The sequence below is a fragment of the Phaethon aethereus genome, assembly GCF_964289735.1.
Source record: "Phaethon aethereus genome assembly, chromosome: 1".
Taxonomy (NCBI): domain Eukaryota; kingdom Metazoa; phylum Chordata; class Aves; order Phaethontiformes; family Phaethontidae; genus Phaethon; species Phaethon aethereus.
This window is the reverse complement of record NC_138575.1, coordinates 67,274,470-67,297,822: the sequence shown is the minus strand read 5'-3', so window position 1 is coordinate 67,297,822 and position 23,353 is coordinate 67,274,470. Positions and strand designations below refer to the sequence as shown.

The 23,353-nt window shown below is 41.5% G+C and overlaps 1 protein-coding gene across 11 annotated transcripts in view; it reads left to right on the top strand.

The window, feature by feature from the left end:
• Positions 1 to 23,353, top strand: part of BICD1 (BICD cargo adaptor 1) — a gene marked incomplete at both ends in the record, with an annotated part of 178,383 nt that overhangs the window by 122,874 nt on the left and 32,156 nt on the right. For 7 of the 11 annotated variants that reach the window (XM_082010679.1, XM_082010686.1, XM_082010684.1 and 4 more), the window contains 3 exons: positions 9,641 to 9,793; positions 13,065 to 13,502; positions 19,327 to 20,421. In XM_082010679.1, coding sequence (XP_081866805.1) covers positions 9,641 to 9,793; positions 13,065 to 13,502; positions 19,327 to 20,421 — 1,686 coding nt within the window. Of the gene's footprint in view, positions 1 to 9,640; positions 9,794 to 13,031; positions 13,503 to 19,326; positions 20,422 to 23,353 lie in introns of all 11 variants that reach the window. The other 4 variants (XM_082010688.1, XM_082010687.1, XM_082010680.1 and 1 more) reach the window with 4 other exon arrangements.

Below are 23,353 nucleotides of genomic sequence, written 5' to 3'. Positions count from 1 at the left end.
TTTTCTCTTTCCTCCTTTCTATCCTCAGGAATTCACTGTACTGCTCCCTGCGCTTCAACATTTCAGTGCGTATAGTGAAATCTTGTTCCTGCTGGAGACTACGTATATTTCACAATTTACATTAATGGGGCTGGGTTTCCACCTCTCGTGCGTGGAATAGATCATATAGATGTTGCTGGGCAGCAAGCACATCCAAAATAGAAATGGCCCGTCTTCCTATTCACTGCCTCCTGCTAGCACCAGTGTCTGCGTGTCCGCGCTGTCAGTAGTGTCAGGGAGTATAAATACCATTAAAATGAACTTTTTGTTCGTTGTTTGTTTTCTGAGGGGGCTTGCTGCCCCTGATCTGGCTGATGATGTGAAAGCTAGTGCTGGCCAAGGGAGGGTCAGGACCTGGGAGCAGCTGTGGTACTGCTGAGCTTAAACTGATCGGAGACCCACACCCTGTTAGCACAACTTCTCTTTTGTTGGTTAGCTGGTGCCCCTTTGGGTCTAGAAGGAAATTTGGCACTTTGCACCTGACAGATGGCCTCTCAAAGAGACACGTATAACTGGCAGATGCCTCTTCCAAGTGATCAGTTAGGCTTTAAAACCAGCTCTTGGTTTCTTCATGAGCTTGAAAAGGCCTATGTGGATCCTCCATCAAAAGCCTGCCTTCAGGCATTGTCATGTAGAATCACTGCTGTTTGCTTCTTAAACTGTGGATAGAAAGCAACAACCTTCATAGGAAAGGTTGTAATTGGGGGAAAAAAAATACAGAAATTGCCACAGAGTCCAAAATGCCCTAGACACCCCACCCCACTCTCCCTTTTTTTTTTTTTTTCCTGAGCTACTCCGGCAAGATCAGTTTGGGTTTGGTATCTTTATACTAGTACCCAGTCAGCCATGGGATAATCGGTGATGTAGAGTGGGCAACAGCCCCCCTTCAAAGAGTGCAGTCTCGACTCAGGCACTATTCAGTGCAGTGGGAATGAGGATGTGGCAAAATAATTCAGCTAAAGCACGATGTTAAGAGCTAGTGCCTTGTCCACGCCTGGCTGCACACTCCCACCCTGTGCTTTTCACCCCAACCAGAGCACAGGGATCAGGGGGAGCCCGTTCTGCTCCAGCAGCAATGCGCTTGGGTGGATGGCAGCAACAACATGGCGTGGAGGAAGCTGATGAGGGGTCTGGAGCACAAGTCTTATGAGGAGCGGCTGAGGGAACTGGGGTTGTTTGGCCTGGAGAAGAGGAAGCTGAGGGGAGACCTTATCGCTCTCTACAGCTACCTGAGAGGAGGTTGCAGTGAGGTGGCTGTGAGTCTCTTCTTCCAAGCAACAAGTGACAGGATGAGAGGAAATGGCCTCAAGTTGCACCAGGGGAGGTTTGGATTGGATATTAGGAAAAACTTATTCACTGAAAGGGTTGTCAAGCACTGGAACAGGCTGCCCAGGGAAATGGTTGAGTCACCATCCTTGGAGGTATTTAGAAGATGGGTAGATGTGGTGCTTAGGGACGTAGTTTGGTGGTGGACTTGGCAGCAGTAGGTTTACGGTTGGACTCGACGATCTTAAGGGTCTTTTCCAACCCACAGGATTCTATGATTCTATAAGCAGGAGAGGGACTGGCCGTTGGGCTGTGCCTGGCTCGTGGATGGACATGCTTTTGTCCATTGGTATCCAGAGAAATTTGAAGGTCAGCATAGGCCCGAATAGACTGTAGAAGACTCCTCATGGATAGTGCTGCATTTGCAAGATGATGCAATCAGCCTGCTCCAAGGCACGGATGTGTCATCGTCTTTCTTTTATCCACTCAGTGTGGTATTTAGAAATAAATCCTTCCACTTAGAAATGTTTCATGCCACTAGAGCTGCAGGAGACAGATGAGTAGCAGAGTTTTAAGTTTAAACAAAATGACCTCCACAGTGCCCTTCTCGTGGCAAAACTTTTTCCAGCCAATTGATATTTTGCTATTTGCAATGATCATATGTTAATGTATGATGTCATTCTGCAGATATGCAGAAGGATCATATTAACTGAACTGTGCTATAACACTGGAGTCTGAATTTCCTCTCACGCTGTTTTAATACAGTTTAGTTTGGTAAAGTTTCTCTTCCTTTGAAGGAATTAGGAATATTACAGCAGTGTGTGTTACAGGGTGCTAATATTAATTGTAATTAAAATATTAAGATATAATCTATATATTATTAATGCATTAATACTAATGCATTAATTGCTGTAAATGTAGTCAAACAAAACCATTATTTTTCTGATAGATATGTCTGATTAGAGATTTGTAGTTTATATCAAGTTATAAAGAAGTTGTTTTAATATTAATGTGACCATGATACTCAGCAGGAAAATTAAATACCTAAACAACCAGAACATTGCTTAGTTCTATCTTTTTGTATATACTTAAATATAAAAGTCAATAAAATAGATATTTTCTAGTGTTTTATATGTAGCAGGATTTACAACGTTAAATATTGTGGATTTCAAACTCTGTGATAACTACATAAATGGGCATTTAATTGCCCGTGATAGAAATTCACTTTACTTCTTTAGATTTAGCGATTCCAATTAAATGCATTCAGCATTTCAGATTATTAAATTATTAGATGTATTGTAAATGCTTTATTTAAGAGACGACGCTGGTGAGGGAACTTGAAACATGCATTATCTTGATCTGGCTTCAATATGCTATAGCTAACAAATACACGGCTTTTTTCATCCTTGTCTTTGATAGCGCTGTCGTTCTGTAAGTAAATCCATGGAAGGGAAAGATTACAGGTACTTATGTTAATCTACAGATGTATTTTCAAAAATACATTGTGCACAATAGCACATCTGCTTTTTTTCTGGTTTTGAGACAATGAATGATACACCAAAAGCTAAGGAATGTCAGAATGGTACATAATTTCAAAAGTTAGTGGTTTCTGGCTTTGGACAATAGAAGCTGTATTCGTGCTCTTAAAGTAGTATGACAATACAGCTGGTTAGATCAGATACAATATCATGGACTCTAATACTGCCACCTGAATGAAACTTTTGGTTTCATTCAAAAATTCAAACTTTTTGAATGAAAGGATGAGATCAGATAAATTCAGATTAAAAAGAATTCAGATGAACAATGAAGAAAAAGAATCTTTGAAATAATTTATTTTGGGATATAGATATATCTGTGTATTGAAAGGGAAGCACAAATGGTTCTTCAGGAGATGCTCTGTTCCTGCTTAGCTAGACATCTACCTCCATGAATCAGGAGGATTGGGCTGCAAATTCTGCAAACAGGTCAGACAAGGTCACACTAGGCCATTCACAAAATCCCATTATGGCTTTAAATATATCTGGAAACATAGAAAATGTTATTCTTTCAGTTCAAGGTGAGATTTCCTGTATATGAGAGGAAAATTTTAAGGCTAGTCTAGATGACCTTCTTTGGGGACTCAGAACAGCTGATGGTAAAAAAAAGAAACTGGTCCTCACTCTTCTGTTCCCCCTTTCATCCTCTCTTCTCTCAACTTCCCTTATCCCTTCAGAATGAAAAATCAGGACCTGCTGGGGCAAGCTGGGTATCTCTGCAGACCAGCTGGTGCTCCCTGGCCAACTCCTCCCTGGCGTGGCAAGTCTCGTTCTGGGTCTTTACCTTCTACTATTTTCCTCTCTGGATTCCTCTATCAGTAGAAAGGAGAAGGGGTGGCTTTCCAGTGCTGTCCTGGTGTCCTGCTACATCGTGCTGGTGAGAAGAATTCCCTATATGATGCAGAATTAGATTTTCCACTGTTTACGGAAAAGAAAAAATGTACCTATAATTCATATTAGAGGCTTCTAAAGAGGAGATATAATGGGGCTTTAAAGCTTCTAAGGGTATATCTGTATATTCTAAAAGTAATGAATCAAAGATACTTTAGGGTTTGCTTATTTTTTCATATAATTATAGAATAGTTTTGGTTGGAAGGGACCTTCAAAGGTCATCTAGTCCAACCACTGTGCAATGAGCAGGGACATCTTCCACTAGATCAGGTTGCTCAGAGCCCTGCCCAACCTGAGCTTGAATGTTTCCAGGGGTGGGGCATCTACCACTGCTCTGGGCAACATATGCCAGTGTTTTGCCACCCTCATTGTGAAAAATTTCTTCCTTAGATCTAGTCTAAATCTACCCTCTCTTAGTTTAAAACCATTACCCCTTGTCCTATCGCAACAGGCTCAGCTAAAAAGTCTGTCCCCATCTTTCTTCTAAAGTACTTCTAAGTACTGAAAGACTGCAACAAGATCTCCCCAGAGCCTTCTCTTCTCCAGGCTGAACAACTCCAGCTCTCTCAGCCTGTCCTCATAGGAGAGGTTTTCCTTCCCTCTGATGATTTTTGTGGCCCTCCTCTGGACCCTCTCCAACAGGTCCATGTCTTTCCTGTGCTGAGGGCTCCAGACCTGGACACAGTATGGTGTAGAGGCACTTCAGCTGGGCTGTCAGCCATGTCACCTTCTTAGAGGAACACACCTTAATTCCTTAGAGGTATTTCACTGGTGTTTCCCTGTTGGCTCCTGCTACCTCGGGAGCCCCTGCCTCATCTCCTTAAGACTTCAAGTGTGCTGCAGTGTAGCCAGCATGTCTCGGAGCAACAGGCTGAGGGGTCTCACTAGCACCCCGTCCCTCTAACCTTGGTGTGTCATCCCACAGCTTGTCACGGGCAAGCCTGATATTATCTGCCTCCCCCTTCAACTCTAGTTTAAAGCCCTGTCAATAAGACCCGCTAGCTTGTGAGCAAAGACCCTCTTCCCCCCTTTTTCCTCATTAATTTATCATTAATTTATTTATACTTACATGTTTCCAGGTAGGTACAAACAATATATTTAAAGAGAAGCCAAAATCATTTATAGGTGGGGTTAATTTTGTGGTGGAATGATCCTGAAGGAAGTCCCAACCCTGGTTTTGGCCAAAGTTTTGGTAGGTCTTTGCTGGTAGGTCTTCCCCATGCGAAGTTTGTGTGTTTGTAATTAAATCTGAACCCCAGTTAAATTGTATTTTCTATGATATGCCTATTATTGTTCTTCATAAAAATTACACGTTTTATTTTCCTCTGCAGAATAAAGTAAACATGACATACAAATTTACAGCGAGACTTGTCAACAAACACATAAGATCACGAATATTAGTCTGAGCATAAACTTGCTGTTACATTCAACTTACCACTAGTGCAATAAAACTGTCATCAGACCGAGTGGGATTTTATACTGCATCAGCTATAATATAATGCCATTAAATTGGAAGTATATAAATTTTCCATTGCTCTCTTACTCATGAGTTATGAAAATTAGAAAGTTACACACAGCATCATGCTATGGCTTGCATATTCCAACAGGTAAGTAGTGACTTAGGGTAGTTTGGGGCATAGAATTACTTTCTGATCATAGGGCTGTTTTGCAGTATGAAAAATAATATGTTTTACTGCAGTAAGGACCTGAAATCTTTTCATGAAAATTTGTATGAAAAAAATGCAGGGAAAAAGCCAAAACACTAGTTACCCAATTTTGTCTGGGACAAAAACCAGTAGACAAAAACCAGAAATATATTAAAATCCTTTATTTACTATATCTTCCAAGATAGAGGAGAACCAAAATAGTTAATAGAACTGCATTCACTTTGTAAAGAAGGCTTCAAAACACCACCAGTTTCCAAGAAGTTCAGTTTATGGGTCCAGAGTTCAGGAAGTCAAAAAGCCACCAGAGCTCATTTCTCACCTTGGAGATGAGAATACCCAGCTTCAGGTCACTGTCCCTTGCCCAGTTTTCTTACCTTAGGTCGATTGATAGGACACAAGAGTGTAACAAGTAGCTTCCTTGGGCAACACTGGGGGTGTTCTGGCATAAAAATGACCCTGGGGGAATCATATATTTTTTCATAGTTCTTTCTCATAATTTTCAGCATTAGACATTTCCATTCTTTCATTTTAAAGTACCTTCTCACTTGCAATTATTTCTCACTTGCTATATATTACAGTGTATCTACACACACAGTTAATACAACGTGCTCTGTAGGTAGCATATGGAATACAGCATTTTACAAGCCTATGCTGAATCAAAAATGAATAATATATTAATACATATTGCATTTGATTTTGGTAAGAAGCACAAAAGTTTATTACTTAGTATTTATATTCCACTGATGCTCAGAGACCTGTCAGGATTGAAGTGATGGTTGTACTATACAGATACAGTCCTTGCCCCTGTAAAACCTAGAGATGTCTTTCACTTTTCATATATGGCAAGTCTGAAAATATATTTGAGTACTAGTCGATGGGTGACCTGAACAGACTTTATCTCAACTGAGCCTTCTGTTTTTCATTTCTCATGGTCTGTTCCGATATGTGTAGGTTCATTAGACATGCTACGTGACTGACATCTTCCACAATTAGTGCTCACGTATAATTAGATGCAATGCTGACAAGGACTCTGTTGTTTTCTATAGTTTCACAGAAGGTCTTTTCCGTCTTATTTGGCACTAATCCATTAAAACCGTTGCACGATATTCATCTGGTTACTGGGATTGAAAGTAATTTACAGCCATTAAAACATTGCTTGTGTATCATTAGCTCCACCTCTTGGATTAATTTGGGTTTTACAGATCCAGTAGTTCATAGGGGAATCGTCTCTGGAAAGGTAAAAAGTCCTGAGGCAGTGCCCTGAAAGCATCAGGCTCGGTTGCTCTATCCTACAAGTTTAATGTTCAGGGCTTGAGTACCAGTAAAGTTTAATTACAAATTATTTTACTAATGATCTGGGTTACGTTGTCCTCTAGTGGCTCATATAGATAACTGCCCTGCTGACAGACTCCTTTTGCCTAGTATTTTAAATCCTTTCGTGCTGTTTTCATACAACTCCAAGTCACCTCAGAAGAGGACAGATGCAACGGCCAAATAAAAAGTTTGCATCTTATTGCCACCATATCTGTACAGCAAGATGTATCCTCTAGAACTGCATATTGTCTGCTTAAGAATACATGTTTAAAACGGTTCAAAATAACAGTAGAGAGTTGTGAGGAGATACTGTGTTTAAAAAGAGCATTGGATGGAAACAAATACATCACGTTTACTGACAGTAGCAATGAATAAACTCAGCATGACTTTTTTTAATTGGCCAAAGGCCAGTTCACGTCCACAAAATGCGTGGGGATCTCTTACGAAGGAGAGCAGAGCATCCCTCCAGAAGGAGGAGAACAGAACATCCCCCCAGCTCGCTCGTACACCTCGCCGAGGCCACGCTTTTGCCTTTTTGTAAGGCGGCAGCATCGCCCGTCGTAGGCAGCGGCGGCAGCACCAGCGCGCCTTGCAGCGGGGTGCTTGCCAGCACCGCGCGGGTGTTCGCCAATGGGAGGAGGGACCTGGGAGCGCGGAGAATGACGCCAGGGCGTGCGCAGTGACGAAACGCGTGTTTTGCGTCGCTTTGGAAAGGTGATATGCCATGAGTAATGAGGAGGAGAGGTTGCTCTGCAGAGATGGTTTCTGCCTGCGTAAGAGGAGGGGAAGTGCTATAAATTATTCCGTTTATACCTCCAAGATTATGTAGGAGAAGGAGCAGTTACAAGTGCAAAGGAATGTGGTTGCTGTTTTCTTAAAGAAATGGTGGTGCACTCCAGCAAGACGATGGCTTGCCTTTTGTTTTGCTGTTTGCAGTAGTAGAAAAGACGAAGGAGTACTCTGACTTTACAGAGTTAGCATGAGAGTTTTTTTCAAAGTAGTGTGCCTTGCACTCTCTCAGGGAAATAATACATCAGGATTCAGTAAAAATTCTTTGCTCGCATCCTCCATTTCTCGCCACCTTTGTTCTTCCTCCCTTTTCAGAGAGGCCTTCCTTTCAACCAGCGGCGTGACTGTGCGCGTTGGGTGGATGTCAGCCTGGGCTGATCATCCTCCAAACACCGGGAGAGTCGCAGAGTAGCTTAATTATACTTGGCATAGCCGAGTCGTGCATTTGGTGTTGGCCACGTACTGCCTCAGACTCGCACGTATACCCACTCCCGGCAAGCGCCCGTCACCGCCACAGCTGAGAACGTGCTGACAGAAACAAAACGCATGGAAGGCAGCCCTGAGGTATAAAATGCCTTCACCTCGTGAAATCGTCTGCGGTGCCGTTCTTACAGTTCACTCAGAGGTTTATTAGGCAGTCATGGATGCAGAATACTTGCAGAGAGTTACTTTTATCTAGTGCTCTGTGACTCTTCTGCCACTGGGGATCTTTTAAAGCAAAAGTGTGCCTTCAGTTAAGAAATCATAGACTCTAGTCTTTTATTTCATCTTAACTAGCTGCCAGGAGGGGGAAGGTGATGGTTTTTATTTTTCTTTAACAAAAAGGCTTCGTTTTAAAAAGTGCTTTTGTATCTCTTGCATCAACATATTTCTTTTCATGCTTTGCAATGTTATTTTTCAGGGGGTTATAATTGTTTATTTAACCTAGCTGCTAAGCAAAGTTCTGTTTATCCTCAATTCAGAATGTGTAGTTTTATCCTTTATGTACTAGGGAGTGAGTTGTACAGATTGATCTACTTAGAGCTTGCTGACTGCAATTCCTGCTGTAATGACTTTTTAAACATTTGACTTTTCCAGGTAGCTATCAGGCCAGGATTGCCCTCCCTCCACACTGGAATTTTTTACAGAAACCCACTAGTCCTTCCCAGGTGTGCTCTTTCTGACACGCCATCATTAAGGTCACAGTAGTGCTTCCCTCCACCAGCTGCTGTGGCCATGCTCAGGTTCCTCCTGAAGGCAAGGAGAGGTATGACCGATTACACCTATTCCTATTAATCAGGCAAATGCAAGCTTCTCCTCAAAGCAGAGGGGGAGATTGTGCCCACCGACCTTATCGGCCACTGTTCACCTCCAGCTGTGCGTTAAGTCCATCTTCCTGTAGCGCGTTTTACACCGGGGTTGTGCCAGCAGAGTCTCTCCAGAATAACCTGGCCCTTGACATCAAACTTGGTCAGAGCTGGAATCTGACGGAAGCAATTTGTGGTGAAACGGATTCCTCGTGACCTCTCTCGTAAGGCTGTCTGGGAACTGTACCTGCTAACGGGAAAAATAAAGTGGCGAGCTGCTGTGTTCTCAGGCTGCCGGGTGTAATCCTGCTCAGCACAGCAGTGCATCTGTCAGGTTTTTGACGCGTGTTTTGCAGCCGTCTGCCTGGCAGGTCCCCGTCCCCCCGCAGCTGCGTGCCCCTCTCATGCCTGCGGATGCAAACGTGTGAGTGCACCTTGCTCCGTAACAGACGTCTTTACAGAACAGATGCCATTACTCATTGCTTTTCTGTATGGATGCAGAAAGCATCCTTTGGTGGAAACCAGGTGGTAATTTTATTTAAATCCAACTGTATCGTAGAGCGATAAAATTAACGAGATGGTAAAGCCTTGCCAGGTTTTCTATTTCAATAGGCATCTAATCTTGAAACCGTTTTAATCAAGCTTCCTTATCAGCTGTTCTCATTTCGGCATTGCCAGCACACACCTGAAATTACTGCTTGGCCTCAGATCAAAAGGCGATGCTGTTTTGATTTGCATGGTTAAATCATTTCTATTTGAGGATTAATTTTTTGTTTGGCCATTTCTAAAGGCGGCGTTCATCATCAAAGTGGCTGTGCATGAATGGTAACGCACTTGCATTTTCTCTCATCAGAATAATGAGATGGTGGAACTACAGCGGGTACGAATGAAAGATGAAATTCGAGAGTACAAGTTTCGAGAGGCGAGACTCCTACAGGACTACACCGAGCTTGAAGAAGAAAACATCACTTTACAGAAACTGGTGTCCACACTGAAACAGAATCAAGTAAGCATCGAAAGGTTCTAGGCGCTATGCTGAAAATCCATAAGTGATCCCACAGAGCACTTTGACAGAAGTTGCTTTGCATGGTTTTTTTTTTCAGTTGGGTTTTTGCTAAACACACTGAAACCGTGTTATTGGCCATTTTTGACGTATGGGGAGGCCCTTGCCTCAGTTTTAGGAATATCCTGATGGATTATTTCATTGCAGAACTTTGTAATAGCAGGATAATTATTAAGATAGATTGACTCGCATCTTTTCACTTCCAGCTTTTCCTCTCCTCCCTCCCTCAACGCCCCGCGGCAGAGTTCAGCCCTCCGTTTCCTCTTAGTTTGTTTCCTGCACATTCCTTCCTCTCCTGAAGTGGAGAAAAGAGGAATTAATCTTCTCCCTGTTCTCCTTTTCTTTCCTGCTCCTCAGGCTTTCCTGTACTGATTTTGCTCTCTCCTCAGCCATGCTAACCTGCAAGTTCGGCAAGCTCCAAAAATAGGTGAAGGGACATCAGATGTTCCTAGTTTGTCTTTTATGTTTTCCCCATTACAACACACTAATTCTTACTGCACTGCTGAATGCACCCCGAGGAACCACCGTAAACGACAGCCCCATTGCAGCCAGATGCAAGCAGTCGTGGGGTCTGTGCTCTCCCCCTTACAGAAACACACCCTTTGCTTCTGGATAGAGGTATAGATATATACAGAGATATATATACACCACTGAGGAAGCAATCAAGAAAACACCTGTCCTTTAAATTGAACAAAAGAGATTTGTTCTCACGTCAGAAGAGCTAACTTGCTGTGATCAATATTTAAGTATCCAAGCTGGAATATTTAAGTATGCAGTGCTATTTCAGCTAGTTTTTACTGCTGTTTTACCTCTCTAGCACAAATGCAATGGAAACATTTAAAACAACGGAGCTGTGTGTAGGGAGTACGCAGGTAACAGAAGCGGGTACGCCGTTTCCGTACTTATGAAGATACCCAGACTTTCACGCTTCTGAAGCTGAATTTATAGCTGATCGTCTTTGTGTCCGAGTTATTTACTGAGCCAGCAAATTCCTCCTTTGAGGCATGGGGTTTTTTTCAGCACCAACCTCATAGGAGACATTTTCACGCTATCAGGAAATTAAAGACCCTTTTATGGACTGTCTTAGTTTCCCCCCAAAGAAAATCTGTTTGCAAGTGTTTATATTTGTCATAATTTATGAAATGAAGTCTTAATGAAACTGAATGCCAGTAGTCTGTGGAGAGTTTTGAATGGCTTTAAAAATCAGTCATTTTGCATCACATATCTATGCACTTGTGATTCCTAAAAATCTTTGATCTATAAAATAAAATTTCAAGAGCATTTTATACTTTAATTTACAAAACCATATGTTACAAATCTTAGCGCTAAACTGTCATTATGTGGGTTTTTTGTAGCTTTTGTAAGCAAGAAACCATGAGATGGTTACCATATAGATAATATAGACCTCTGATTTTCATATGGATTTAAAATTTTAATTTTTTTTCTTCATATGCTAAAATTATAAACATAGCTACTTGATTGGATTTGCTGATTTTTCAGATGGAGTTCTCTCTCCCTCCAGTCAGAAAAGGTATCAAGTTCCCAAATGTAGACTTCAAAATACCATGGATTTTCCTTTTCTGTTTAACATTTCCCAACATGATTTTGGAACTTACTTTGTTATTAGTTGATATGTTGCCATATATGGGTTTGAAGATTAGTGCTTTGGTTTTTAAGTTTGAATTATGAGTACAAGGTTTTGACAGGGTGATAAATATTCTACTCCGATAGTAATAGTTGGTTCTTCTGTTTTCACCAGAAACTTATTATGTTTTTTAAAAATATATATGTAAAATAAAAAATGTTCTTGAGAATGCCTTAAAATTGCAGATAATAATGCATATTAATGCATACGAATTAGAGAAGCCTCAACTGAGAAAAGCTTTTTTTACTGAAGCATGAAAATTCTGTATTTATTTTTATCTTTCATCATACTATTAAATTATTTCACCCAATACTGGGAATTGTTTGCATTTAGAAATGAAAAGGTTATTAGAATTAATTTACAAATCCAACTGTGATATTTTCACCAGGACAGTTGGTCAAGCATGGACATGGATGTTTACAAAGAAAGTTCTTCCTTTTCATTGCTGTGGGATTTTCCAACAGTGAAAAGGAAGGTGAGGGGGGCCAGCAAGGGAAGACATTCTGCAGCGGGGAATCTGCTGCACCATCTAGATATTACTGAGCAAGTAATAGTTTCGAGCTAGATTGGGTTTTCCTAGGCTTGGCTTCTTGTTAGGTGTAATAGAGAAGACTTCATAAACACGGGAGCTGCCTTTAAAGAAGAGTAGAAGCAGCTGTCATTTTCCCAAGCCCACACTATGCATAAATACCTTGATAAAATACTGTACCTGGGTGTGGGGTGGGGACCCTGCCCTCTGAGAAGGAGAAAGACCAGCAAGTCAGCAAGTCCCTCCAAGCCTGGCAAGGCTGCACCAGGTCACTGCGGGACACGCTTCAGGCAGCGCCATCAGAGCCAGGGGTTGCCAAGTGCTCCAAAATGGCATCCCCAACGCATAGTTCAAGGATTGTGTGGCTGGATAAGCTGTTTACTATGTTTGTCTGGTAGTTTTAAACATATCTAACAATTCGGGGCATCTTAGAGTTTAAACTGGTTGTATGAATAGTTTGCTGTTTAATTTTTAAAATCAAATGCTTATTGAATAATGGAGGGGTCTGTATAACATAGAGTGTTGAGGCTCTTCTACAGTTTTTGAACTTGAACACTACTAAGACACCAGATACTTTAGAGTATCTGTGCCTGAGTCACTTTCCATCTGGTAAGAATTTTGATAAGAAGTCATCTTCAGAATACTTGCAATTAATAAATCAGACTATATTAACCTGAGGTCTATACATACCATGATATACCAACATTGCTTATAGCAATTCATAATAAATCTATGGTTACCAGGATATCTGCTAATAAAAAGCCTTCTTTCCATGAAATACACTGTTTGTTGTCATAGGTTACTCAGAAAAAGGTGTTACATTTCTTGATTCTCACATGCCGAAAAAGTGAGCAGTGGAATATTTAACAGAGTGAGCTCCACTTGCATTTTCCGTGCAGCCAGTTCTTTGCAGCTGCAGGCAATGTCTGGTATTTCAAAGAGTATTTTCTGTGATACCTATTTCAATAAGGCTGATAAATGGCAGGTTTTCATGACTCAAGTTTTAGTATTATGAATGTTCTTTGTCTTGTCTAATTCAGGTTGAATATGAAGGCTTAAAGCATGAGATTAAACGATTTGAGGAAGAGACAGTGTTGCTTAATAGTCAGCTAGAAGATGCCATCCGGCTGAAGGAGATCGCTGAGCATCAGCTGGAGGAAGCTCTGGAAACTTTAAAAAATGAAAGAGAGCAAAAGAACAATCTGAGGAAGGAACTCTCCCAGTATATCAACCTCAATGACAGTATGTATAATAACCATATTAATATATCAGTAGATGGATTGAAGTTTGCAGAGGATGGGGGTGAGCCCAACAATGATGACAAAATGAACGGACATATCCACGGGCCTCTTGTGAAACTCAACGGTGACTACCGAACTCCCACGGGTAGGAAAGGAGAATCTCTGCACCCCGTCTCTGACCTCTTCAGTGAGCTCAACATATCAGAAATACAGAAACTGAAGCAGCAACTCATGCAGGTAAGAGCATAATGTCCTGAAGTGTTTAGACACACATCCTATGGACCCTAGTGCCAGCTTTTGCAATGATTTTCCCCAGTGACGTTCTTGACCACCTGTGTCCTGTTCTCAGACTTCTGCTTTGGTGTTTCTCCATATCCAGGTTTTGCTAGAAATATCGCCAGTAAACAGCGTATCTGTCTGCAAAAAGCCAGTGTGATCTGAGCAAATGTTTAGTGCAAAGAGGAGAAAGGGACCTAGTTGCTGTGGTTGCAGATGGTTGGATTCTTTTTTTCCTGCTTTGATAATGGGAAATGTCCCTGAAACTGCAAGTGGAATAAAGTACTCTTCAGTATGACCAAAAATACAGACAGACTTGATTATGCTCCCTTGCAAGTCAGAGGCAGTTTTTGCCATTAAATTCAGTTTGAGCAAGGCTTGGCATGCCGTCAGGAGAGAACAAACGGAGAGGAGCGCTCCTCTTAATAACCGTGCACTCGGAGAGCCGGTGGCGTGTGAGATGTCACAGAGCGCCCTTGTCCTCGCGGGCAGTCCCAGCGGATGCGCGGGCTGCGGGGGGTGCCTCGGGGGCCGTACAGCGAGCATTTGTTCTCTATTAATCCAAGCCCAGCCCAGGCACAACCAGAATAGGAGCCTGGGATGCAAGCCAGATAAAAACTCAAGCTGCCAGCCCCGATGCTGACATCATCTTAGAAGGGGTACAGTGCCACACAGAGAAAGGGTCCCGCTGCCCAAGCTGTTGAGCCTCTTCTCTGCTACAAGAGCTTGAAAGGTTTTGGCACCATCAAGGAAACATCCAGGAAACATTTCTAGCTGCAGGCTTCCAAAAAGTGCCTCTTCTAGAGAGAATAAATGTAAATCCTTTACAGCTTAAAACGTAAAAGGTGATCTGGAAGTAAAGTAGAGCAAACCCAATTTTCAGTGCTTGCTAGAGAACAATAAATCCCTATGTGGTCTGTCCTATATTTGCTGAAGAGTTAATTGTTTTATTTATTTCATTGCCAAACTCACCGTGGGAAGTTTTGATCCGAGCTGTGACATGACAAACGCTGATGACATCTGGTGCTTTGCACAAATCACTTTGATGAAAAACATATATAATTTAAGTGGGAAATCTTGAAATTTAGAATTTTATTTATGTGAAAAATTCTGTCAAACTTTTCAGTATTAAAATGTAAACAGTGCATTTATTTTGTGTATATATGCATATATAAAAATATGCATGTGTATGAACATATACATATATGTATATAATGCATGTATACATTATATGCAGCTTTAGAGTTAATTCAGAAATACAATGTTAAGAATTAAAAAACACAGCTTCAGAAGAAATGCTTTGAAATGTTCACGTTTTAAAATACAACGTAAGCATTTCCAACCATAATTTACAATAAAGTTTATGCAATATAAATTTGGAGTGAAAGCTGCTTGGAAACGAAAAAAGAAGTTTGGTTTTCGTATGTTTTTTCTTGATTTTATTAAATTTAATATTGAGCTTGATGAATCAGCAAACTTCTACTTGAAAAGTACTGCAACTGTTTTTATCATATCTGACTTAAAAACTTACTTATTTTACACCTCTTAAACAAAGAGGCAGCCTTCTCACAGTCACTAGCCGCAAATGTAAGACCCTAGAAGGACCCTAGAAAATAACTATAACCACTTTTTGGTCACAACGGCTGTGCTGGCCCCCAGCACCTTCACACCAATAGATGCCACCATTGCTCGGCATTCTAATCCTGTTAAAAGGTTTACAGTTTAAAAAGAAAGACTAGACTTAGCTGGAAACCTGATTTCTTTAGATACTGAAAAGGCTTACTGCAAAATGCTGACGTGTACTTTTTACAAAGCGATCACTGTCTCTGTTGAGTTGCATCAGCTCACCTTGGGTCACACAAATTCAATGTGAAAAATCCCTCCAAAAATTTTCCTCATAGTGGATGGGAGATTTAATCTGGTTCAAGCTGACAAAAGGTAATTCTTCAGCAAAATTGGATTTTTTTCTCCTCTACAGTTTCTTTGCCCTTTGGTGTTCACTCAGCCATATCTCAGTATTTGGTATGTGTTCCTCTTGTTTTCTCTGAAGAGGCTGTACTATGATAGAGTTGCTGAAGGAACTGACCCTCTCTTGGGAACTATTTTTATGTCTATAGGACAGCAGGCTCCTTTACTGAGAGATGCAAATTTCATATTTGCCACTTTGTAGATGTGTGGCAAATTTTTTCACTCAATCTCAAAAAGCAGCCTTCACTATAACAGTTAGTATGACAGATATAATTCCTTCTGCAACTTTAGGATGCTGCTGCTCCATGACCTGTGCTGGTCCCTAGAAGAGATTTTAACTGTAACTGTTCCCTTTCCATCTTTTAAATCCACTAGGTACCAAATGTCTTGCTGAAAATTCTCATATTCTGAGATTTTCTTGGAAAAGCTCAAAGCTGTCTGCTCTTCCTTCATGTGTGTTGTCCAGTGGAAAGAATTCTCTATCTCATCTCTCAAGTCTAGGAGTCCTCTCCTCTGTCCATGGTGATCTTTCCCTGTTCCTGAGGCCAACATCGTATTCGGAAAATTTAGAATAAGTTCTCTTAAAAAAAGAAGAAAAAAAAGTCATGCAGCCGAGTTTCTGACACTTTTCCAGCTGGTACTCTCTGACAAATACGATACAGCTGAGGTTCAGGGTTCTTGAGCTGAGTTTTCCTATTAATTTGCTCCAGTCTTCACTAGGAATTGTTCACTGATATTCTGATGTTATTAGGAAAAAAAAAAAAAAAAGAGGCATAAATAGCAATGGTAAACTTGGTTTCCATAATTGCAAACTGTAGAGCAAATTGGGAAGGAAATATCCTCAAACTGAAATCTTTGAAGGAAAGGATGTATCCAAAAATAGATACAGCTACTTTTGAATTGCTTTTATTTTCATTTTAAGATGATAAAGATCTTTGCTGCAGCTACTAATTTCAGCATCTAAAAAACCCACCAACTAACTGGACTGAAAAATAACTGCAATACCCAAAAGTTTGCTGTGGGTGGAAATAAGAGTATAGTATTGTCTATAACAAGAAATATAATTACCATACTTGGAAACAGCAGAGTCAGTAATATGCAGAAGGTGTGCTCAGGGCTGAGTTGGAGCTCTGGGTTTTTTTTCTCTTGGAAGTGGGAGCATGTATTTATAACTTTAAACAGAAGCGGATTAGCTTAATCCATGATTACTGGACCAGCACGAGTAAAACTTAGTAGGTCTGGATATTTCATTTTACCTAGCATCCAAGTTGGTATATGGGTTTTAAAAGTTACATGTTTTCTCTGGAAACAATTATTTCTATTTGTAAGAAGTATTTGTTTCCAGAACCCATGTATGTTCAGCAGAGAAATGATCATAAATATCCCAATTATCTCTGCTATAGTTTTCCTTCATGATAGAACACAACAGCCGAGATCACTAATCTGGATCAATTCTGCCTGATTAATGTAAGCAGACACTGAAACATCGTGCTGCTTTAACACCAAGTTCTGTTCTTGAAGGAAAAAGGCTCTCTGGCTGTAAGCTCTCTACTTATTTTTACACTAGTGCAATCTACAGTTAATTGCCTGCTTTGCTGTCAACATACCCACAGTGGACCATACACCTTTGCAAATCCACCTGCCTATGGTGTGTAATGTATGGATCATGATTATCCATACAACTTCCCACCATCAGGTGAGATGGTCCTTTAAATTAACCAAAACAGATTTTCATGCACAAGTGTGGCTCACCTCACCAGCCTGAAGGAATAAATACCTTCATTAGCTGATTGGGGTAATGCAATTAACATCTAAGTTTCCAGGGAAAGCAGACTTGGGGCAGACTGCTTGATGGAAAAAACAAAGGAAAGCTGGTGGAGAGACTTGTGCTGGGTTGCTCTCTGAGGCTCCCCAGGACGGGTCTGACCAAGAAATCTGTGGAGAGCGCTCACCTTTTAAGAAGGTGCCCTTGGCAAAGGGGAAGGTTGTCTGATTTTGGATTTTCTCAAGAGTGGGCTGGCACAGGGGGTAAGCAGTAAGGGGGATGGCTGGCAGAGTGAGGCAGCAAAGGGGTAACAATGTCAAATGGAGAAAGGTACCGATATACTCATGGTACTCTTCTGCATGGACTACGTAGTGCCTAAAATGGAGCACCCTATATGTAAGGAGACAGGATCTTCCTAGGTTGTAAGATAATGATGAAATTTGGCCCTGTTTTTGTGATTCTTAGGCCATCAGTCACCTGTACACAAGAAAACTAGGTTGATTTTTTTTTTAATGTTTTTTAACATGGCTTCTATTTTTATTGTTATGGTTTTTTGCTTGCAGTTGGTTGCAGGTTCTAACAGAGGCCCTGTTTTGAAAGCCTGTCTGTAAAACCAGGGGATCATCATATGCTTTAGTGCCTCAACACTTGTGAGCAGCAGCCACTGCTCAAAAGCCTCATCACAAGAAAACAGGAGTCTGAAGCACTGCTTGGAACATTTTGTGAGATGGCATTAATATCCTCTCGGTCTCTAAAAGGCTTTTCTTTTCCTTCAGTAATATTAGTAGTAGCTGATTTGACTCTTCCAAATACTATCTTGGGGAATACTGATAGGGGACAAAGGTTTTTTTAAAGGGTTTTTCAGAACTGACAGCTTTGAATTCTCTGAATTAGTAATTCAGGCACTCATAAAGGGAACATGGAGCGTGCTGTTTTCACTGCATGTGTAAACACAGGGTTGAGATACTGCAACCAGGGGAGAGAAAGAGCAGTAAATATGGTAGGCTCAGGATCCCATTGCAAAAGCCATGAAAGCAAGAAGGATCCCATCTCCTTGTGCCTTCCTCTGCTTCCCAGTTCACAACTCAGAACAGGACAAAGGCATAGAAAGAAAAAGTTGGAGCATTACACTTAAAACTTGAAATGGGAGTCTTTCAGGGGTGTTAGCATAAGTAGCAAATACCTGAGCAGATCAAGCTTTAAGTTTTTATTCCCTTGCTTTAAGATGCTATGCATTAAAACTTCTAGAGTCCTCCTCCATGACTTCTTCTGCTGTTCAACACCCATATTTCTCTGTGGATCTTCAGAAAGGAACTTACTAGGTCAGAACCAGTGGTTTGTTAGTTATACCATAAATCCCATTTTTTCTGCCTTGTCCTTAAAAGGATGGATTCTGCTTATAGTTAAGTGATAGGGATGGGGAGTCCTGGGAGTTGCATGTGCTCAGTTTCATGATCTGTGTTATGTTCCCACAGAGCAGGTTATTTAATCTAATCTGTGGAAATGTACACAGCAATTTGTTTACTGTATTTGCATTCAGTAATCAAGCCTTAATGAAAGTTTGCAAAATTCCAAAGATATAAATATTGTGAAGGACTGTTAGAGCTATTAATGGGAAATGTAAATTCAAACTCCACTGGGAAATGTGAATGTACCAGTGGAACGGCTTATAGTTGACAGTGAAGCAGTTCATGCCTATTAAAATTCGGGGAACATATGCTGTAATGAATCCCACATCATCACTCTAGCTGATTAGGTACTTAGTGCTTGGGTATTCAGTAATTCTTCAGTAGGCAATGTGTAAAATCACAACCTAATGATATCACAAATTGTAATAGAGGCTGGGACTTCATAACCCTGTACAAGTTATACATGCCTCTCTGACTTAATTTTATGGTTTAGGGATATATGGCTAAAACCTCTTTGAAGCCCTCAAGTTGTGTATGCAGAGTGGGGGAGTGGAAGAGATGAATGTGATTGCAGAGATTGGTGTTCAGCAGAAAAGCACGGGTAGGATGAGATCCCAGGTTTCTTGCTTTGACTCTATTGTAGGTGGAGAGAGAGAAGGCCATTCTTCTGGCCAATCTGCAGGAGTCTCAGACGCAGCTGGAGCACACCAAGGGAGCCCTGACCGAGCAACACGAGCGAGTCCATAGGCTCACAGAGCATGTCAATGCCATGAGGGGGCTGCAGAGCAACAAGGAGCTGAAAGCTGAACTTGACTGTGAGAAGGGCCGAGACCCCAGCGAGGAAGCACACGACTATGAAGTGGACATCAATGGCTTGGAGATCCTAGAATGTAAATACAAAGTAGCTGTTACTGAGGTGATAGATCTTAAAGCAGAAATCAAAGCCTTAAAGGAGAAATATAATAAGTATGTGGAAAACTACACTGAAGAGAAGGCCAAGTATGAGAGCAGAATCCAAACATATGATGAGCAGGTGACAAATCTGGAGAAGTCGACCAAGGAAAGCCAGGAAAAAATGGTCCATATGGAAAAAGAATTACAAAGGATGACAAGCATAGCAAATGAAAACCATAATACCCTTAACACCGCCCAGGATGAGCTGGTGACATTTAGTGAAGAGCTGGCTCAGCTCTACCATCATGTCTGCCTGTGCAACAATGAGACACCAAACAGGGTCATGTTGGACTATTACAGGCAAAGCAGAGTCACCCGCAGTGGGAGCCTGAAAGGACCGGACGACCCTCGTGGTCTCCTTTCCCCGCGGCTTGCCAGAAGGGGGGTGGCATCACCTGTAGAAGCCAGGACCCCGACTGAGCAGATGACGAAAGAGGCCACAGAGCCTGGCAAGGAACAGAGCCCGACAAAGACACCTACCATTTCTCCTGTCATCACGGCCCCTCCTTCTTCCCCCGTCTCCGATACCAGTGACATCCGCAAAGAGCCGATGAACATCTACAACCTCAATGCCATAATAAGGGACCAAATCAAGCACTTGCAGAAGGCTGTCGATCGGTCGCTGCAGCTGTCACGCCAGCGTGCTGCAGCTCGGGAGCTGGCGCCCATGATCGATAAAGACAAGGAGGCCTTAATGGAAGAGATACTGAAACTGAAATCACTCCTGAGTACAAAGCGGGAGCAGATCGCAACCCTGAGAGCAGTGCTGAAAGCCAACAAGCAGGTAAGATGCTAATAAAGCCGTCAGTCGGGAATGTCTGTTATATATATGGGTCACTTACAAGCTTTCCCTGGAGTATTTTGGAGGAGAGATTTTACTCACAGGTTATTTAGCCTCTCTCTCCATCATGGCAAGGGCAGACCTTTCTTCCCTCCCTCCCTGCCTCCTCCAGGCAAGTGTAGAGGAGACCACCTGGGCCAGCACCTCAGTGGCTGCAGGTGGCCCCACTGGTGGGGTTTAGTGGAGCAGATGGTCCAAGCAACTCACTGCATTCTTCTTGGCTCTCTGTAATGCTCCACAGGCTGCAAAACTTAAGGGCAAATTTAAGGGCATTAAAAATAAATGCCACAAAAGTTAAAGCATACATCAGGAAGGGAATGGCAGGTCTGAGAGCATGGCCAATGGCTTTGGACTATACAGAAGCTGAGCATTTCTTTCATAAGACAGTAGGTGAAATGCTGAGTTATTTTCATTACAAGTGGTTAGAAATTTTTTTAATGATTTTTCTCTTACGTCAGAAATAATTTCTGCTGCCATTGTAACATTTTTAATCGTGTAAGAAATAAAATCAGGGGTTTCATTGCTTTAAGAAAAAGGACAACGTCACTATATGATAAAGCTGACTGAAAAAGTAACTGCAATTTTTTGAGAAGGATTCATTATAAAGTTTATTTTAAGAGAATAAAAAATTTCAAATTACTATTTTGAAATTTTTCACAGCTTAAAAAAAAAAATCATCAACGACTTTGGTTTTGGTGTTGCACCAATTCAAATAAGCTGAGAATTACTGCATTTTCTATCAAACGCCAAAAGAGAACCACCTAATGGTCTGTTTTTAAAAAGGACTGTAATTTTTTTGGCAAAGTATGCCCTCCTAAGCCTTTATATCCATTAGACTCCAGGTCTGCAGGCATTTTAGAAAGATAAATTTAATCCTGCAAATAGTTTTATTTACTTCAGTGCATCTCCTTATGCCCAGAATTGTCTGAATGCAAGAGGCTGCAGCAGAGTCATCGTTCCAGATTGCCTGGGATACTTCTCATCTAAAAAACAGCGCAGTGATCACCACATGGGGGCACGAGTCCAGGTTAACAGCTTAGGATACTATTACCTGATGACAGTGATGGGATTTCAGTGTTGAAATTCCCAGTAGTCAAGTAGTCTGAAGTTACAGTTTCAAGTTTAATTGATTGTTGGATCTGTAACTGCACTTCTAGAGTACTGGGGATTTTTAAATTGCAGCAATATTTCAAAATACGTTGAGTCTTTTATAGCATTTCCCCCCCTCCAATACAACACGTTGAATATGAATTCAAGTAATTAAATACCATCTCTAGCTAAGCAATAATAGTTCTGAGCAATTAAATGTGGATTTTCAATGTAATTAAGATGTAATTGAGGTATATGGGTTTGGATTCCAGATTAAAGATTTTTTCCATTAGCATAGAGCTATCATTTATTTTTTTGATACCACCAGAGAATTTAACTCAGTCTTGCTCTCATATTGCTGTCAGAAATAAAGCATCATCCTAAAGCCTGCTCACTGAAATGGGAAAGATATGCTGAGAAAGGAGGTGCTATAAATAAAACATTTATTTATTGGATAGCAGCATAGCTGTTGGTAGCTGTACAACTGGGTATAGAATTTTGCAATGCTGTTTGTGCAAACCTAACATCAAATCCTGAAACTTTCAAGCTAAAAGACAGAATAATACAAAAGGATAAAAGAGGATTAAAGTTACAGGAGGGGGGATGTTTTATTATGCGGTAGCAGTACTGCCAGCCTCAAGTGATATCCCAAAGCACATCTCATGTTCGAAAAACAGGAGTTGAGAATTCAGTCCCCTCCAGAGTAAAAAGTTTTTAAGCAGCAATAGGCTGGGGACATCTTCCCTGTGTGTGTTTCAGTTTAGATGAGCCTACAGAGGACACCTGGTTCAGTTTTTCACATTTGCTCCAGAACCGCAAGAGCTACAGTTTTGGGGTGTGTGTTTTTTTTTTTTTTAAAAAAAACTTTCCTCAAGCCCTAATGAAGCTGATGTTAATATGAAATTGTATCTTTTCATCCTTTACATCGTATGGCAAGACAGTGCTAATGCCCGAGGTAGCAGGGGAGAGCTGCGGCAGGCCCCTGTGAGAGGGAGGCCTGCAGCTGGCGGTGGGCTGGACGCCCTGGCCTGTCCTCAGCCTCCAGCGGGGCCTGCTGTGCAGAAACGCCATCACAAACTCCCTGTATTGTTAGCACTCCAAAGAGAGTCACTTCAAGGTGAGTTTTTTTGGTTGAAATAATGTTGGAAAGCAAGATGAGCACGCCCAAACCTGTAAAAATGGCAAGACCTGGCAAAATCTCGCCGTTCAGATCCGGGGGGAAGACGCAGCAGGCCGCTGGGCCTGCGGCCTTGGGCTGCGCTTGGGTAGGGACATGACACCCTTCGCCAGGGAAGCACGGGTGCTCTCTAGTGACCACCAGAAGCATTGCAGTATCAGCTTAAAACCGGAATTGCAGCGTTTTCCTGGCAGCAGGCTCGGTCGCAGCGTGCTGACACACTGTTAGGTACACAAGGGCAAGTGGTTCATCGGAAGAGGAAAAAAGAGCAAATGGAGTTTCTGCTTCCTAACTTGAGCGGTTTCCAAGTCTCTTCACAGTGATGAAGGTGCCTCTGTTTCTGTCTGCTCTGGCTGCAGTGGGCCTGGCACTCCGGCTACACCTTTTAAATATTTAGCAGCATACAATAAATTTCTGTTTGAACCTGACAGGCTGTTGCATAGTTTAAAGCATTTGGCAATATCTGATGATATTTCTTTTTATTCTAGGTGGATTTTCTTTAGTAATGTTTTCAAATAAGCATTTAATGTTGGACTGGCCTGCAAACAGAATACACAAAACTCTGTAACAAAAAAAGCGCAAGATTTGCTCTAAGAAGCTGGAAACCTA